The sequence below is a fragment of the Physeter macrocephalus genome, chromosome 20, assembly GCF_002837175.3.
Source record: "Physeter macrocephalus isolate SW-GA chromosome 20, ASM283717v5, whole genome shotgun sequence".
Classification (NCBI taxonomy): domain Eukaryota; kingdom Metazoa; phylum Chordata; class Mammalia; order Artiodactyla; family Physeteridae; genus Physeter; species Physeter macrocephalus.
The window spans coordinates 38,243,930-38,259,677 of NC_041233.1; the positions used below are offsets into that span (position 1 = coordinate 38,243,930).

Genomic DNA, 15,748 nt, shown 5'->3' on the forward strand with positions numbered 1-15,748 from the left:
AAAATCTGTGCTATTCTGTCTGGTTACATTTCCAAGCATAAAAGATCTTCACTTATGGTATACTGACTTCAGAGAAGCTCAGCTGTACTAGATTTTCAGTAATGCTAGATCATGATATTTATCCCCATTTACTTTTTTTCTCATAAGAAATATATTTTTGAAATACATTTGCCTTGAATTTATATTGACAAGATGGATTTATCATTTTATCACTAGCAACATCTATAGTTTGTATTGGATTTAAAATATTTTTAGTCATTGGGCAGGTATAAGGTACATTTCAATAGTAATTATTATTTTCTTTGCAGTGGTGGTTCTGTGTATAATTTGCATACTGATGAAGATGAGGAAATAGAGCCTTCTCCTTCTGGGCAACAGATAATTGAAAATTCAATAACTATGAATAAGATGAAACTGCTGAAGGCTAAGATGGAGAATATGAATCTCGGCAAAAAGGTGAAGCTTGGCCAGGTCTTTCTCTAGGTATCCTTGCAGGGCTCACAGCATTGAGTCTGTTGGTAATTGTGGAAAAAAGAAGATTTATTAACTATTATTCATTTCAAGTTTCTGGCCTCAGTTATTTATTGAGATATTAAATGTGGTGAATTGATTTTTTTTAGGCCAGCAGTGTATTTAATGTGATAATACTGCACTCAAAATAATTCATGATTTTAAAAAATTTCATAGTTCTAGAGCTAAGAAGGATAATAAAAGATAGACTAACCTTAATTTTGCAATAGTTACTTTTTAAAATGCTGTTAATATTTACTTACTATGGGTATCTCCACTACCTGGATGTTGATAAGGAATGTTCAGCTTTACTAGATACTGTCGGTTTTCCAAAGTAATTGAATGAATTCTGTCCAATAGTGAATGAGAGTTGCAGTTTTCATGCATTCTTACCAGTATTTGCTATGGTCCTTCTTTTTGTTGTTGTTGTTGTTCTGGTTGGTGTGTAGTGGCATTACATTATGTTTTTTTTTAAATAAATTCATAAATAAATTTATTTATTTTTGGCTGCATTGGGTCTTCGTTGTTGCACGCAGGCTTTCTCTAGTTGTGGCGAGCCGGGGGGCTACTCGTCGTTGAGGTGTGCGGGCTTCTCGTTGTGTGGCTTCTCTTGTTGCAGAGCACTGGCTCTAGGTGTGTGGGCTTCAGTAGTTGTGGCACGTGGGCTCAGTAGTTGTGGCTCGTGGGCTCTAGAGCGCAGGCTCAGTAGTTGTGGCACACGGGCTTAGTTGCTCTGCGGCATGTGGGATCTTCCTGGACCAGGGCTCCAACCCGTGTCCCCTGCGTTGGCAGGCAGATTCTTAATCACTGCACCACCAGGGAAGCCCTACATTATGGTTTTAATTTGCATTTCTCTGATCAATGAAGTTGAGCACCTTTCATGTATTTATTGGGTATTTGGATATACTTTTTTGTAAAATGCCTGTTCAGATCTTTGGCCCATTTTTAAAATTGGGTTGTATGTGTTTTGCTTATTGATTTTTTTGGAGATCTTTAATATTCTGGATATAAGTATTTTGTCATATATATGTATCACCACTCTATTATTTTGATTTTCACTCCATTAATACTTTTTCTTTATTGAAATGTACATAAAATAAAATTCACAAGTCTTTAATAGAGCTTGATGAATTTTTACATTTCTATACAGTCATGTAGGTATAACTCAAATTAAAATAGGTATAACTCAAAATTAAAATTTCTCTCCAGATTTCCTTGTAACCTTTCCCATCAATACCTGCCTTTTCCTACTCCCAGAAATAACTACTATTCTTACATGTGTCACCATGAATTAGTTTTTACTGTTCTTGAACTTTGTATAAATTGTATCATATATAATACAACTTTTTGTGGTCTGGTTTCTTTTGCTCAGCATAATACTTTTGCAGTTCATCGATGTTATTGCATGGATCATTTCATTCTCTTTTACTGCTGTGTACTAATCCACTGTATGACTATACAGGCATACCTCGGAGATATTGCAGATTCAGTTCCAGACCACCACAGTAAAGCGAATATCGCAATAAAGTGAGTCACACGAATTTTTTTGGTTTCCCATTGCATATAAAATTTATGTTTACACTATACTGTAGTCCGTTAAGTGTGCAATAGCATTATGTCTAAAAAACAATGTACGTACACCTTAATTAAAAATACCTTATTGCTAAAAAATGTTAACCATAATCTGAACCTTCCGTGAGTTGTAGTAGTAACATCAAAGATCACTGATCACAGATCACCATAGCAAATATAATAATAATGAAAAAGTCTGAAGTATTGCAAGAATTACCAAAATGTGACCCAGAGACCCAAAGTGAGAAAATGCTGTTGGAAAAATGGCATCAATATAGACTTGCTCAGCACAGGGTTGCAACAAACTTTCAATTTGTAAAAAATGCGGTTATCTGCAAAGTGCAATAAAATGAGGTATGCCTGTACTTCGTTTCTTCCCTCTTCTTTTGACATTTAGGTTGTTTCTAGTTTTTGGCTTTCATCAACAAAGCTGCTTTGAACATTCTTATACATGACTTTGGCGGACCCATGCACTCTTTTCTTTGGGGCATATAGCTAGGAATAGACTTGTAGAGTCATAGGGTAGGTATATGTGTAGCTTTAGTTGTTCTGCTAAACATTTTTGTGAAGTGTCTGAACCAGTTTACACTCCCATCAGAAACAGGAGAGTTCCTGTCTGTGTCACATCCTCACCAACACTTGACATTGTGAGTCTTTTTTATTTTATCCATTCTGGTGGATGTGTAGTGGCTTTAATTTACATTTCTCTGATGGAGTATAATGTTAAGCTTTTCATATGCTTATTCGCCATTAAGATATTGACTTTTATACCAACAGTCTTTATATCATGTGAATCACACTTTAAATACATCCTTTTTTTTTTTTTTTAAGATACTGACTTTTGTCAAGTGCTTGTTCAAATATTTTGCTCATTTTTTAAATTGGGTTGTCTGCCTTTTGCTTACTGATTTGAAGGAATTTTTATATACTATGGATACAAGTTATTTGACAGATACATGATTTATAGATATTCTAACAGCTACTATTTCACTTTCTTATTTTTTTAATGAATATTCTTTATTTTAATGTATTTTAACTTAACAGTTTTCCTTTTATGATTACTAGTTTTTATAAACTTTTAATGAAGTTTTTTCCTACCACAGGGTTTTGAAGACACGCTCCTGTGTTTGTTATCCAAAAGCTGTATGATTTTTCCTTTCTCATTTAGATTTACAATCCATCTGAAAAAAAAAAAAACCTCACAACTTTAAAAAGCATATATAATGTAAAGTAGGATGAAGACAAGTTTTTTCCAGGTGGAGTACAGTTGACCTAACTCTATTAAAAATAAAATCCTTTCCCCACAATCTTAAATGTTTATGTACCTAATAACAGAACATCAAAATGCATGAAGCAAAAGCTACAAAGAGAAATAGATAAATTCATAGTTATATTAGATTTCTAATATCACTCGCATTGTCAAAAATTGATAGGAAAGATAGACAGAAAATCAGAAAGGATATAAGAAGACTCGATCAACTGTAAACCTATTTGTCCCTATTGACGTTTAAAGAAAACTCCACCTAACAACAGCAGAATACACATTCTTTTTAAGTGCACCCAGAGCATTTACTAAGATAAACTGTATTGTATGCTATCAAACAAGTCCCAATAAATTTTAAAAGATTCAAATCATACAAAAAATGCTCTCTTCATAGTATGAGTGTGTTTTGTGTTTGGTAATTGCAATCATTGTTGCTTTTGTTGTGGTCATCCATTTACAATGCTTGGTGTCAGTTTATTTATCTCTTGTAAAAATAAAATACAGTGTGTGTGTGTGTGTAAAAAAAATGCTCTCTTATTACAATGGATAAAATTAGGAGTCAACAAAGATATCTGGAAAACCTAATATTTTGGAAATAACACACTTCTAAGTAACTGATGGGTCAAATAAGAAATCCAAAGGGAAATTAAAAAGAATTTTACACTGAATAAAATTATTCTGATAATGTGGTGAATTTATTTTTTTTAAATATGAAATCAGTCTTAGAATGAACCACTCTTGGTTGTAGTGAATTTTCCTTTTTATGTCTTTAGATTAAATCTCCTAATATTTTATTTAGGATTTTTGTTCATCAGAGAAATTGGTCTTTAATTTTCCTTTCTTTTCCAATATACAGCAAGGTTGAAAGAATTTTACAGTGAACACCTGTTTATCCACCACCAAGATTCTATAATTAACATTACAAAATTTTTAATTATAGTAAAATAAACATAACAAAATTTACCATCTTAATAATTTTAAGTGTACATACAGTTCAGTAGTGTTAAGTACATTCACACTGTTGAGCAACCAATCTCCAGACTTTTTCATCTTGCAAATGGAAACTCTATACTCATTAAACAACTCCCTATTTCTCTACTCCCCCAGCCCCTGGCAACCACAATTCTGCTCTGTTTTCTATGAATTTGACTTGCTTGAACCTCATATGAGTGAAAGCCTACAGTATTTGTCTTTTTGTGACTTATTTCACTTAGCAATGTCCTCAAGGTTCATCCACGTTGTAGCTTATGTCACAATTTCAATACTTTCTAAGGTTGAGTAAATATGTATATACAACATTTTACTTAACCATGCATCTGTCAATGGAGACGTGTGTTGCTTACACCTTTTAGCTATTGTGAATAAAGCTGTTATGAACAAGGGTATGCAAATATCTCTTTGAGACCCCACTTTAAATTCTTTCGGAAATTTACCCAGAACTTTAAGATCATATGGTAATTCTATTTTTAATTTTGGGGGGAACTGCCATACTGTTTTCCATAGCTTCCAGTTTCTTCATATCCTCACCAATACTTGTTTTTTTTTTTTTTAATAGTAGTCATCCTAATGGACATGAGGTCGTAGTTGTAGTTTTGATTTACAGTGTCCTAATAATTAGTGATGTTGAGCATCTTTTCATGTTCTAGTTGGCCATTTGTATATCTTCTTTGGAGAAATATCTATTCAAGTGTTTTGCCCATTTTTGAATCAGGTTATTGTTTTTGTTGTTGAGGTTTAAGAATTCTTTATATATTCTGGATATTAGCCCTTTATGATATATATGATTTGCAAATATTTTCTCTTATTCTGTGTGTTGCCTTTTTACTCTGATGGTAGTATCCTTTGATACACAGAAGCTTTAAATTTTGATGTAGTCCAGTTTATCTGTTTTCTCTTTTGTTGCCCCTGCTTTTGATGTCATATCCAAGAAACCATTGCCAAATCCAATGTCATGAAGCTTTTCCTCCTGTTTTCTTCTAAGAATTTTATAGTTTTAGGTCTTTGATACATTTTTAAGTTAATTTTTGTATATGGTGCAAGGTAAGGGTCCAACTTTGTTTTTTGTATGAAGATATCCAATTTTCCCAACTCCATTTGTTGAAGAAATTGTTCTTTCCCCATTGAGTGGTCTTGGCATCTTGTTGAAAGTCATTTGACCATATATGTGAGGGTTTTTTTCTGGGCTCTCTGTTGTAGTCCATTGGCCAATATGTTTGTCTTTATGTCAGTACCACACTATTTTGATTAGTGTGGTACTGACATAAAGACAGTGTCACACCAACAGCTTTGTAATAAGCTTTGCAAGAAGTTTTAGCTTTGCAATAAGTTTTGAAATCAGGAAGTGTGAGACCTGCAACTTTGTTCTTATGTGTCAATATTATTTTGAGTATTTGGGGTCCCTTGAGATCATTTACTAATTTTAGGATGGATTATTCTATTTCTGCAAAAATGCTATTGGGATTTTCACAGGGATTACATTAAATCTTTATATCAGTGTGACTCATGGCTTACTTAGAAGCGAACCTCTTAGTTTACAAGCGTGGAATATTATGTACCTTTTTTTAAGATATAAATTTATTTATTTATTTATTTATGGTTGCGTTCGGTCTTCATTGATGCCCGCAGGCTTTCTCTAGTTGCGGCGAGCGGGGGTTACTCTTCTCTGCACCGGGCGGGCTTCTCATTGCGGTGGCTTCGCTTGTTGCAGAGCACGGGCTCTAGACGTGTGGGCTTCAGTAGTTGTGGCACGTGGGCTCGGTAGTTGTGGCTTTCGGGCTCTAGAGCACAGGCTCGGTAGTTGTGGCGCATGGGCTTAGTTGTTCCACGGCGTGTGGGATCTTCCCAGACCAGGGCTTGAACCTGTGTCCCCTGCATTGGCAGGCAGATTCTTAACCACTGTGCCACCAGAGAAGTCCCATTATATACCTTTTTATTACTGATTTGTAGTTTAATATCACTATGGTCAGGGAACATACTCTAAAAGATTTCAAGCCTTTGAAATTAGTTGAGGTTTGATTTGTGACTAAGCATATTAATAAATGCCACTTACACACTTGGAATGACTGTGTAATCTGTCTATATATATATATATATAGTGTTCTGTATATATCAATTAGATAAGTTATTTGTGTTGTTCTGGTCTTCTAATTTTTGTGTGTGTCTGTTTTCCATCAGTTATTGAGAGAAGTGTATTAAAAAATCTCCCTTTCTGGTAGTGGATTTGTGTGTTTCTCCTTTTAAGATGTTTATTTTTGCTTTATGTATTTGGAAACTCTGTCAAACTAGATCAAATGATCTAGTACAGATTTTATGATATCCAAGGAACTGTGATATATTTCTTGTAGTTTATATTATTATAAAAATTATTATTTATTATCATTATAAAAATGTTTTTCTTTATGTCTTATAATGCACTTATCTTATTAGTATAAGCTACTTTGTTATTAGTATAGCTGAGCTAGCTTTATTTTGGTTTATGTTTCTATTATATATATTTCCACTCTGTTATTTTCACTCTATGTTCCTATATTTAAGAATTGCCTCTTGTAGTCAGTACATGGTTAGTTTTATTATTTTTTAATCTAAACTGAAAAGCTTAAGATTTTCATCTATTACATTTAGTATAATTACCAATATATGTGGATTTTTATCATCTTACTATTTATTTTCTATTTAACCACCTGTTTTATGTTTCTTTTTCTCTCCTTTTTTGTCCTTTTTTAGATTAGTCTATTTTTGGTTATTCAGTTTTTATCCTCTACTACCTTGTTAGTTATTTACTATCATACTAGCTTTGTCAAGTGGTTACTCTAGAGATTATTTGTACATTCTTGACTACTTATAGTCTAATAAAAATGATTTTTACCACTTTGCTTTTAATGCCAGAATCTTAGAACACTAACTCCATTTATACATCCAAACACCTTTTGTGTCGTTGTTATGCATTTTAATTTTACATATATTTTGAGCCCCTCAAATTGTTTTATATTGCTAATATTATTTATATTTACCCACATATTTACCTTTTCTGTTGCTCTTTATTCTTTCCTGCAATTACTTGCTTCCTTTAAAGATTATTTTCCTCCCATCTGAATCTTTTAGTGTTTCTTTTCATTTAGGGCTCCTGGCAATTAAGTCTCTTAGATTTTGTCTGAACACTCATTTTACCTTTTTTACTTTGAAAAATGTTCAGTCCTTCAGAAATGTTAGTGAGCAACCATGAAAATTTTACCTAGATTCACCAGTTAGCATTTTTCCACATTTGTTTTCTTTCCCTATTTCTTTTACCTGATCCATTTGGGAGTTAGTTGCAGATATCGTAACATTTCCCCCTAAATATTTAATTCAGTATATAACTCCTAAGAACAGAGCCTTCTCCTACATACCCACAATATAGTTATCACACACATAATTTATTACTGATACACATTACTTCATCCATATTCACATTTCTCCATGTCTCAATAATGTATTTGATAGCATTTTGTTTTATTTTGATTTTTCTTTCTGTTTTCAATCTGGGATCCAGTCAAGAATCATGCATTGTTGTATTTAGTTGTAATGTTTTCTTGGTCTGCTTTTTTTTTTTTTTTTTTTGTAGTATGCGGGCCTCCCTCTGCCATGGCCTCTCCCATTGCGGAGCACAGGCTCCGGACGCACAGGCCCAGCGGCCATGGCTCACGGGCCCAGCCGCTACGCGGCACGCGGGATCCTCCCAGACCGGGGCGCGAACCTGGTGCCCCTGCATCGGCAGGCGGACGCGCAACCACTGCGCCACCAGGGAAGCCCTTGGTCTGCTTTTATACAGAACTATTTCTTAGCCTTTTTTGGACATTCATGTCAGATATTTTTGAAGTGTAGGCCAATTTTGTAGAATATCCTCAGTTTGAGTTTGTCTTATTGTTTCATCATGATTAGATGCAGGTCAAACATTTTTGGCAGGATATTATGTAGATGACATATTCTTTTCAGTTCAGCTCATCAGGGAGAACTTAATGTCAATTTGTAGTATTTTCATTAATTTTTAAAAGAAATTTTGCATTTTTAGTTGAGAGTTTCCTTTTTATCCAAGAGTAGTTTGAGTTTGAAAAAATCCTGGCGAGAGAGGCTTTTCAATTTTTAACTTTTTAAAAATTCTCTTTTTATTGAATAGAAATCAGAGAATGTTATTTCCATATCTGCTTAATAGAATTTGATTATTTGTGATCTAATATCACTCTTTATGACTGTCCTGTGTATACTTAAGAAAATGGCTCATTCTCTGTTATCAGGGTAAAAGTTTGATATCTGTCTGTAAGATTTGACGTTATTAAATCGTCCTCTATTTCCTTATTTTTTTGTCAGCTTGCTCTCTCTTAGAATGAGAATAGTGATACGTGAAAGTCTGTAATTATTAGTGGGTTTCTGTGTATTTTTCTTTTCATCTCCCATAGTTTCTGCTTTAAGAAGGTGGTTGTGTGATTTAGTGCATAAATATTAATAACTGTTGTATTTTCATTATACTGCTAATTCTAGATGTTATAAAATGTTTCATCTCTGACCTTCAGCTTGAATTTTCCTTGCCTGATATCAGGCCCATAACCCTTGATATCTTATTGTTTTAATTTGCTTTGTGTACTCTTTCCCATGTCTTTTTTAATTAACTTTTTTTTTTTTTTTTTTTTTTTTTTTTGGTACACGGGCCTCTCACTGCTGTGGCCTCTCCCGTTGCGGAGCACAGGCTCTGGATGCGCAGGCTCAGTGGCCATGGCTCACGGGCCCAGCCGCTCCACGGCATGTGGGATCCTCCCAGACCGGGGCACGAACCCGTGTCCCCTGCATCGGCAGGCGAACTGTCAACCACTGCGCCACCAGGGAAGCCCTTATTAACTTTTGATTTACTTTGTTTTAGGAAGATCTTTTATATACAGCATAGAGTTGTTTTTTGCTTTGTGAACCAATTTGAAATTTTAAAAAATATACCACTTAATCACATTCACATTTATTGGTATGACTTTTATATTTTGTCTTTTTTAAAAAAATTAATAAATTTATTTATTTATTTACTTAATGGCTGTGTTGGGTCTTCGTTGCTGCGTGTGGGATTTCTCTAGTTGCGGCAAGTGGGTGCTACTCTTCGTTGCGGTGCGCGGGCTTTTCATTGCGGTGGCTTCTCTTGTTGTGGAGCATGGGCTCTCGGTGTGTGGGCTTCAGTAGTTGTGGCACGTGGGGTCAGTAGTTGTGGCACGTGGGCTCTAGAGCACAGGCTCAGTAGTTGTGGATCAGGGGCTTAGCTGCTCTGAGGCATGTGGGATCTTCCTGGGCCAGGGCTCGAACCCATGTCCCCTGCATTGGCAGGCAGATTCTTAACCACTGAACCACCAGGGAAGTCCCTATATTTGGTCCTTAATGTCTTATTATTTTGTTATATTTACAGTTTCTTTATGGTCTGTTTTGTGTGTGTATGGGTACGTGATTGTGTTGAGTGTGTACTTTTTGGTACTTCAGAAGGCTTTTACTTTTTGTTCTATTGCTTAACTTTATAGTAATATCTTTTATCATGTCCTTATTCTGCCTTTTCCATACTTGTCTTCTCTTTTATTTTTAAAAGATATCTTTTGACTCCTACTTATTAAGTTATAATCAATGAACTTATTTTACTTTCTCTCATCTTTCTTCTTCCATTTTTAATATTTGCATTATTTCTGCTTTTTAAGATAGTATAACATTTACAAATCATTTTTCTAATCTTGTCCCCACTCTTAGTTTTAGGTCTTTAATTAAATATATTACATGCTTACTATCAGTCTTTTTACTGAAGTTTACCCATGCTTTTTGGTTAGAAGAAGCTCATTTCTAATAAATTTCTCAGGAAAAGCTTGTAAATACAGTATTTTCTGAGTGTTTGGATGTTTAAAACTTTTTCTTTAGCCGTAACACTTAAAGGACAGTTTGGCTAGACATGAAATATTTGGTTCATATCTTTCCAAGTGTCTTCTTTCTTTGGATTTTTAGTTCCCCCTTAGTTCTTGCCTCAACTACTATCTGCTGAATTATCTAGATTTTCTTATATTTCTAGGTTGGGAGATTTGGTATATCATCAGGTATTCCTTCCTTTTGTCTTGCACATATCAGTTCATACCTTAAAGATAAGCGGTACAGCTTCATATCTTTAATTTTCAATTTTAACCATATACCATAAATTGTTGTGATGCTTTTATTAAAATCTACTATACTGGGGACTCCTAGAGCACTCCTAGGTTTGATGATTTGCTTGAAGGACTCACAGGATTAGCTTATAGTTTTATTCATAGCTAAGATTTATTATAGCAGAAAGAGGGTACAAAGCAAAATCAGCAAAGGGAAAAGGTGCATGGGGTGAAGTCCAGAGGAAACCAGGCACAGGCTTTCCCAATGAAGTATCATAAGATATGCCTAATTACTCTGTCAGTGAGTTGTCAGTGCATGTGGAATGTTGTCTACCAGGGAGGCTCATTAAAGAGTCTTTGCCCAGGGGTTTTATTAGGAGCTTTTCATGGAGGCACCCTCTGCCTAGCATGTACCAAAATTCCAGACTCCCAGAAGGAAAGTTGATGTTCAGCATAAACCACATTGCTTGCACAAACAGTTTAGGCCCAATGAGCCACTCTTATCCATTATGGTAGCAGGAACCTTCTTGAAATACAAGTTCCTAGAAGCCAGCCAAGGGCCAGCCTTGCAAGCAGATCTTTTCAAGGATAGCAGTTTAGGTCTGTTAACTCTTTTTTGCAATAGCTACCTAGCCAAATACTTTACTCATCTTACTAGGAAAAGTTGTTGGGGATCTAAAATAGGTCAGCAATGTCATAACTAATATAATCAGTTTTCTTAATTAATAGTAATGAAAAATAAAATTATTTTTCTATAACATTCTCAGAAAATTATACTCAATGAAGGAAGATAGCAAAATTCTTCTCAATCATAAGCTTAAGATTTTAATCTTTTTAAACATTTTAGATTGAGGTAATCCAAATGCCAGTATGTTACAGAAGTAACCTTTTCTTCCTTCATTAATTTTTGTTAATGGGCAGAGAAAATGACCGTGTAAAGAATTATATATTCCCTCTTTTCTTTTAGCCTAAGAAAGCTGTCAAGGTAAAACCTCATCCACCTGTAGTTCCTCGACCTTCCAGTAGTTCCACGGCAGCTGCTCGCCACAGATTGTTAAGGGTTCTCCCCAACATTGGGCAGTCTTGTTTACCTTCTCCTGGGAACATATATCTGCCTGACTCGGCCAGCAATGCCATTTCAAGTTTGGCAGCTCTGCCCCCTGCTGATAGATCCATATCATCTATCGCTAGTGATTTTCTTAAGGAAGACGTTAACTGGGAGAGTAACACACAGTCTCATTCCAATAGTGGCTTCAAACTACCACCTCAGATACACCCTATGGAGTCTGAAAATGACAAAGAGCTTGCTGATTCTATTCTCCATCTTGGATCATCCCTACCTAGGCGGACAAAAAACTGTTCAGGAAATTTGTCATCTAATAATGAGGATGACACTGTTTTATTTCCAACTTCAGAAGAGTGTGTAACTGAAGAATCGCTTCTACCTGAAGTGGGTTCGTTTGCTTCCTTTACCGAAGGAAATGCTGATGAACAGAGCAGTGGCTTAGAAGGCACACAGAAGGTAAATCCAGAATTCTCACTCACTAATGGTGATAAAGGGTTGAAAGCTACAGAGCAGCATCTTAAACATGTTGCAAGAGTGTTGAGTGGTGAATCAGTAGAAACTGCAGTTCTCGACCACCGTGAATTAAGTCCTCATCACAAGAATAGACTCTTATCACCTCTTCACTGTTCTGCACCAATGTCACTACATAACTCTCTGGTGAAACCACAGAGACAGTCCAAATGTTTTGAGTCTGGGAACCTCCAGTCTTCTGCTTCACAAAATGTGCTTCAGTCTCTGGACGTTCGAAATATAACTGATTCTTCTTTCTCTAGGACTACTTGCTTTCGAGCTGTTAAAGTCGATTCACCTGGGAAAAGATCTGATATTATTTCTAAAGTTGAGGCTCGGGATATCACAGAAATGGCTAACAAGGCATCCAAAGAGCCTGTTGGTTGTGTAAATAATATAGGTTTTCTTGCTTCGCTGGCCCGGAGTGCAAGCAGAGACAACTTGCAGAGCACACGTGGGGCAGGCAGGCTTCGAACCTCTGGAATTGGGCTGTTTACAAACCTTCAGGATTTTCAGGAAGAAAGTTTTAGGAAAAGTTCTCCCCAGTTAGAACCTACAGAATTTTTTTTAGTAAGTATTTGCCTTTAAATATGTTCTACTAGTTATCCATGTAGTGATTCAACGTATAGTTTGCTTTTTGTTTACACATTAAATAAAGAGGCCTAAGGTTGAATTCTTTTCATAACTTTCTCTTAAAATGTTTATCTAGTTTGTAGAAAAATTTTTTGACAGTTGAATTTTAAATAATGTTTTAGTCCTAAATTGAGAACTGTAATTTGAAAGTAGCTTTGTGTAAACAGTTTATCATGTATTTTTAAATACTAAATATTTTTATTAATGTTTTTCCTCAATAAGAACTTTTATTTGAGCCATCGTATTTTATTTTCTTATAGATAAAGAGTAAGTACAATATTGACGGATGGGACAATCAGGTTCCAAGTTAATTTAATTTAAAATAGATTAAATAATTTTAAATGAAAGCTCAGCAGCATTTTTATAATTAAATATAATTATTTCATTTTTGGTGATCTTTCCTTCTATTTTCCATTAACTCACCTCTATAGATGTTTTGTGTTTTAATTGTAGTCTCCCCGTGGTATTGGAATGAATGGAAATAATACAGCAGCAGGGAAAAGAGTAGGTAAGCAACAGATAATTTTGAAAACAATATAAGGCTAATAATCATAGCATTATGTATACTATGAATTTGAATTTTCAGAGAGAAATGAGAACATTCTCTATGGTATGTACAGAGTAAACTTTCCCTAAACTTTGTTCCACTTAAGAAAATGATTATGAGAACTGACTGTAGGACATATTTGAAGAATCAAACAAAAATTGAAATTGAGGTCTCTGTTGTCTGGGAAAAGATATGGTCTATGCAAAACGATAAGATGCATGAAAAATTAACATGTAGTTCGCAACCCTCCCAGTCCCTGGCCACTGTAGAGCCATGCTGGGTACTGGATGGGTTTTGAGGAAATACCCTAGGAAGGTGTTTCTTAAAGTCATGGTCCAATATCAAGGACAGTAGTAAGAGCTCCATTTGATGAACTGTTTTTTTCTGGATGAAAGAAAGGGACAGTCTCTTTGACTAGCCCTTTCCAAGGCATAGTAGCAGAAATGACTATATTCTTAGCACTCACTTCTACCTATAACACCTTAAAGGTGCACTGGCCAGCCATTATTTCCTAAGAAGCCATTACTATCATCATTTTTTGTGTTTTAATACCCAGACTAGAGATGGAAACTCTACCAAAGATGTACCACCTTTGTAGCCCCAAAGTTCTAAAGAATACATTATATATTATGGTTGCCATGTTACTTTCATATCTTTAAAGAGATACCTAGGGTTTGTTTCTACTACTGTATAAGGCCCAAGGTTCTAAAGTCTTAATATATCCACTTCTTAATTTTTTCATTGTGATAAAACCCACATAACAAAATTTAATATCTTAACCATTTTTAAGTGTACAATTGAATGACATTAAGTAATTAACACTTTTGGCCAACCAACACCACCATACATCTCCAGAACTCTTTTCATCTTGAAAAACAGAAACTCTGTACCCATTAAACATTAACTCCTTATTCCTCCCTCTCCCCAGGCCTTGGCAACCACTGTTCTATTTTCGGTCTCTATAATTTTAACTACACTAAATACCTCATATAAGTGAAATCATTCAGTGTTTGTCTTTTCATGCCTGGCTTACTTAGCATAGTGTTCTCAAGGTTCATCTATGTTGTAGCATGTGTCAAAATTCCCATACTTTTTAAAGCTGAATAATATTCCATTGTACGTATATACAACATTCTGCTTACCTCTGCATCTATGCATGGAGACTTGTGTTGCTTCCACATTTTACCTGTTGTGAATAATGTTATTACAGACACGAGTATACAAATATCTCTTTGAGACTCTGATTGTAATTCTATTGGGTATATATCCAGAAGTGGAATTGCTGGTTCATATGGTAATTCTATTCTTAAGTTTTTGAGGAACTGCCATACTGTTTTCCGTAGTAGCTGTACTGTGTCACATTCCCACCAGCAGTGTACAGAGTTTCCAATTTTTCTACATTCTCACCAATACTTGGTATTTTCTGTTTTGTTTTGTTTTGTTTGATAGTGGGCATCCTAATAGGTGTGAGTTAGTATCTTATTGTGGTTTTGATTTGCATTTCCCTGATGATTATTGAAGTTGAGTATCTCTTAATGTGCTTAACCATTTGCATATCTTCTTTGTAGAAATATGTATTCAGATCGCTTGCCTGTTTTTGAATTTGATTGTTTTTTGTTGTTGAGTTTTAGGTGACTCTATATATTCTGGATGTTAATTCCTTATATATGATTCACAAATATTTTATCCCATTCTGTAGGTTGCCTTTTTACTTTGTTGATAATGTCTTGATGCACAATAGTTTTTAATTTTCATGAAGTTCTATTTGTCTATTTTTTCCTTTGTTGCCTGTGTCTGGTGTTGTGTTCAATAAATTGTTGCCATATCCAGTGAAATGAAGCTTTTCCCGTATATTTTATTTTAGGAGTTTTATAGTTTTAGGTCTTACATTAGGTCTTTCATACATTTGAATTAATGTTTATATATGGTGTAATGTAAGGGTCCAACGTTATTCTTTTCCACGTGGATATCCAGTTTTCGAGGCACCATTTGTTAAAAAGACTGTCGTTTTCCCCATCAGATGGTCTTGGCACCCTTGTCAAAATCATTTGATTATATATGTGAGGGTTTATTTCTGGGTTCTTTATTGTGTTCCATTGATCTGTATGTCTGTCTTTATGCCAGTACCACACTGTTTTGATTATTGTAATGTATCTACTTTTAATGTTATAATTATTTTTCTTTGACACCTATTTAAATCTGTCCAGTCCTAACCCACAGCTCAGCCTCTTGGAAGTTTGTGTTGTACTTGTCCCATCTCTCTCAACTCTAATTCAGCCTACAGTGCTTTCTTCTCTTCTCGCTGCTCCTCTGAAACTGCCATTGCTGAGGTCACCAAAGATCTCCATAATTTCAAATCCAGTGGATACTTCTGTATCCTTATCTTACTTGATTGTTATGGCCTTCTTCTTGAAATAGTTTTTTTTTCTTTTCCTTTCTTTCTCTCTTTTTATTTCTTTTTTTATTCTGGGCTATTACATTTTTGTAGATTTTTGGTTTTGTTTGTTTTTGGTTTTTTT

General features: G+C 34.8%; 1 protein-coding gene across 3 annotated transcripts in view; it reads left to right on the top strand.

Annotated features, from left to right (window-relative positions):
• The window catches only part of ZFAND4 (zinc finger AN1-type containing 4), a 201,238-nt gene that overhangs the window by 81,471 nt on the left and 104,019 nt on the right, over positions 1–15,748 (top strand). For all 3 annotated transcript variants that reach the window (XM_055080935.1, XM_028481303.2, XM_028481305.2), the window contains exons 6-8: positions 309–456; positions 11,441–12,619; positions 13,136–13,190. In XM_055080935.1, the coding sequence (XP_054936910.1) occupies positions 309–456; positions 11,441–12,619; positions 13,136–13,190 (1,382 nt within the window). The remainder of the gene's footprint in view (positions 1–308; positions 457–11,440; positions 12,620–13,135; positions 13,191–15,748) is intronic.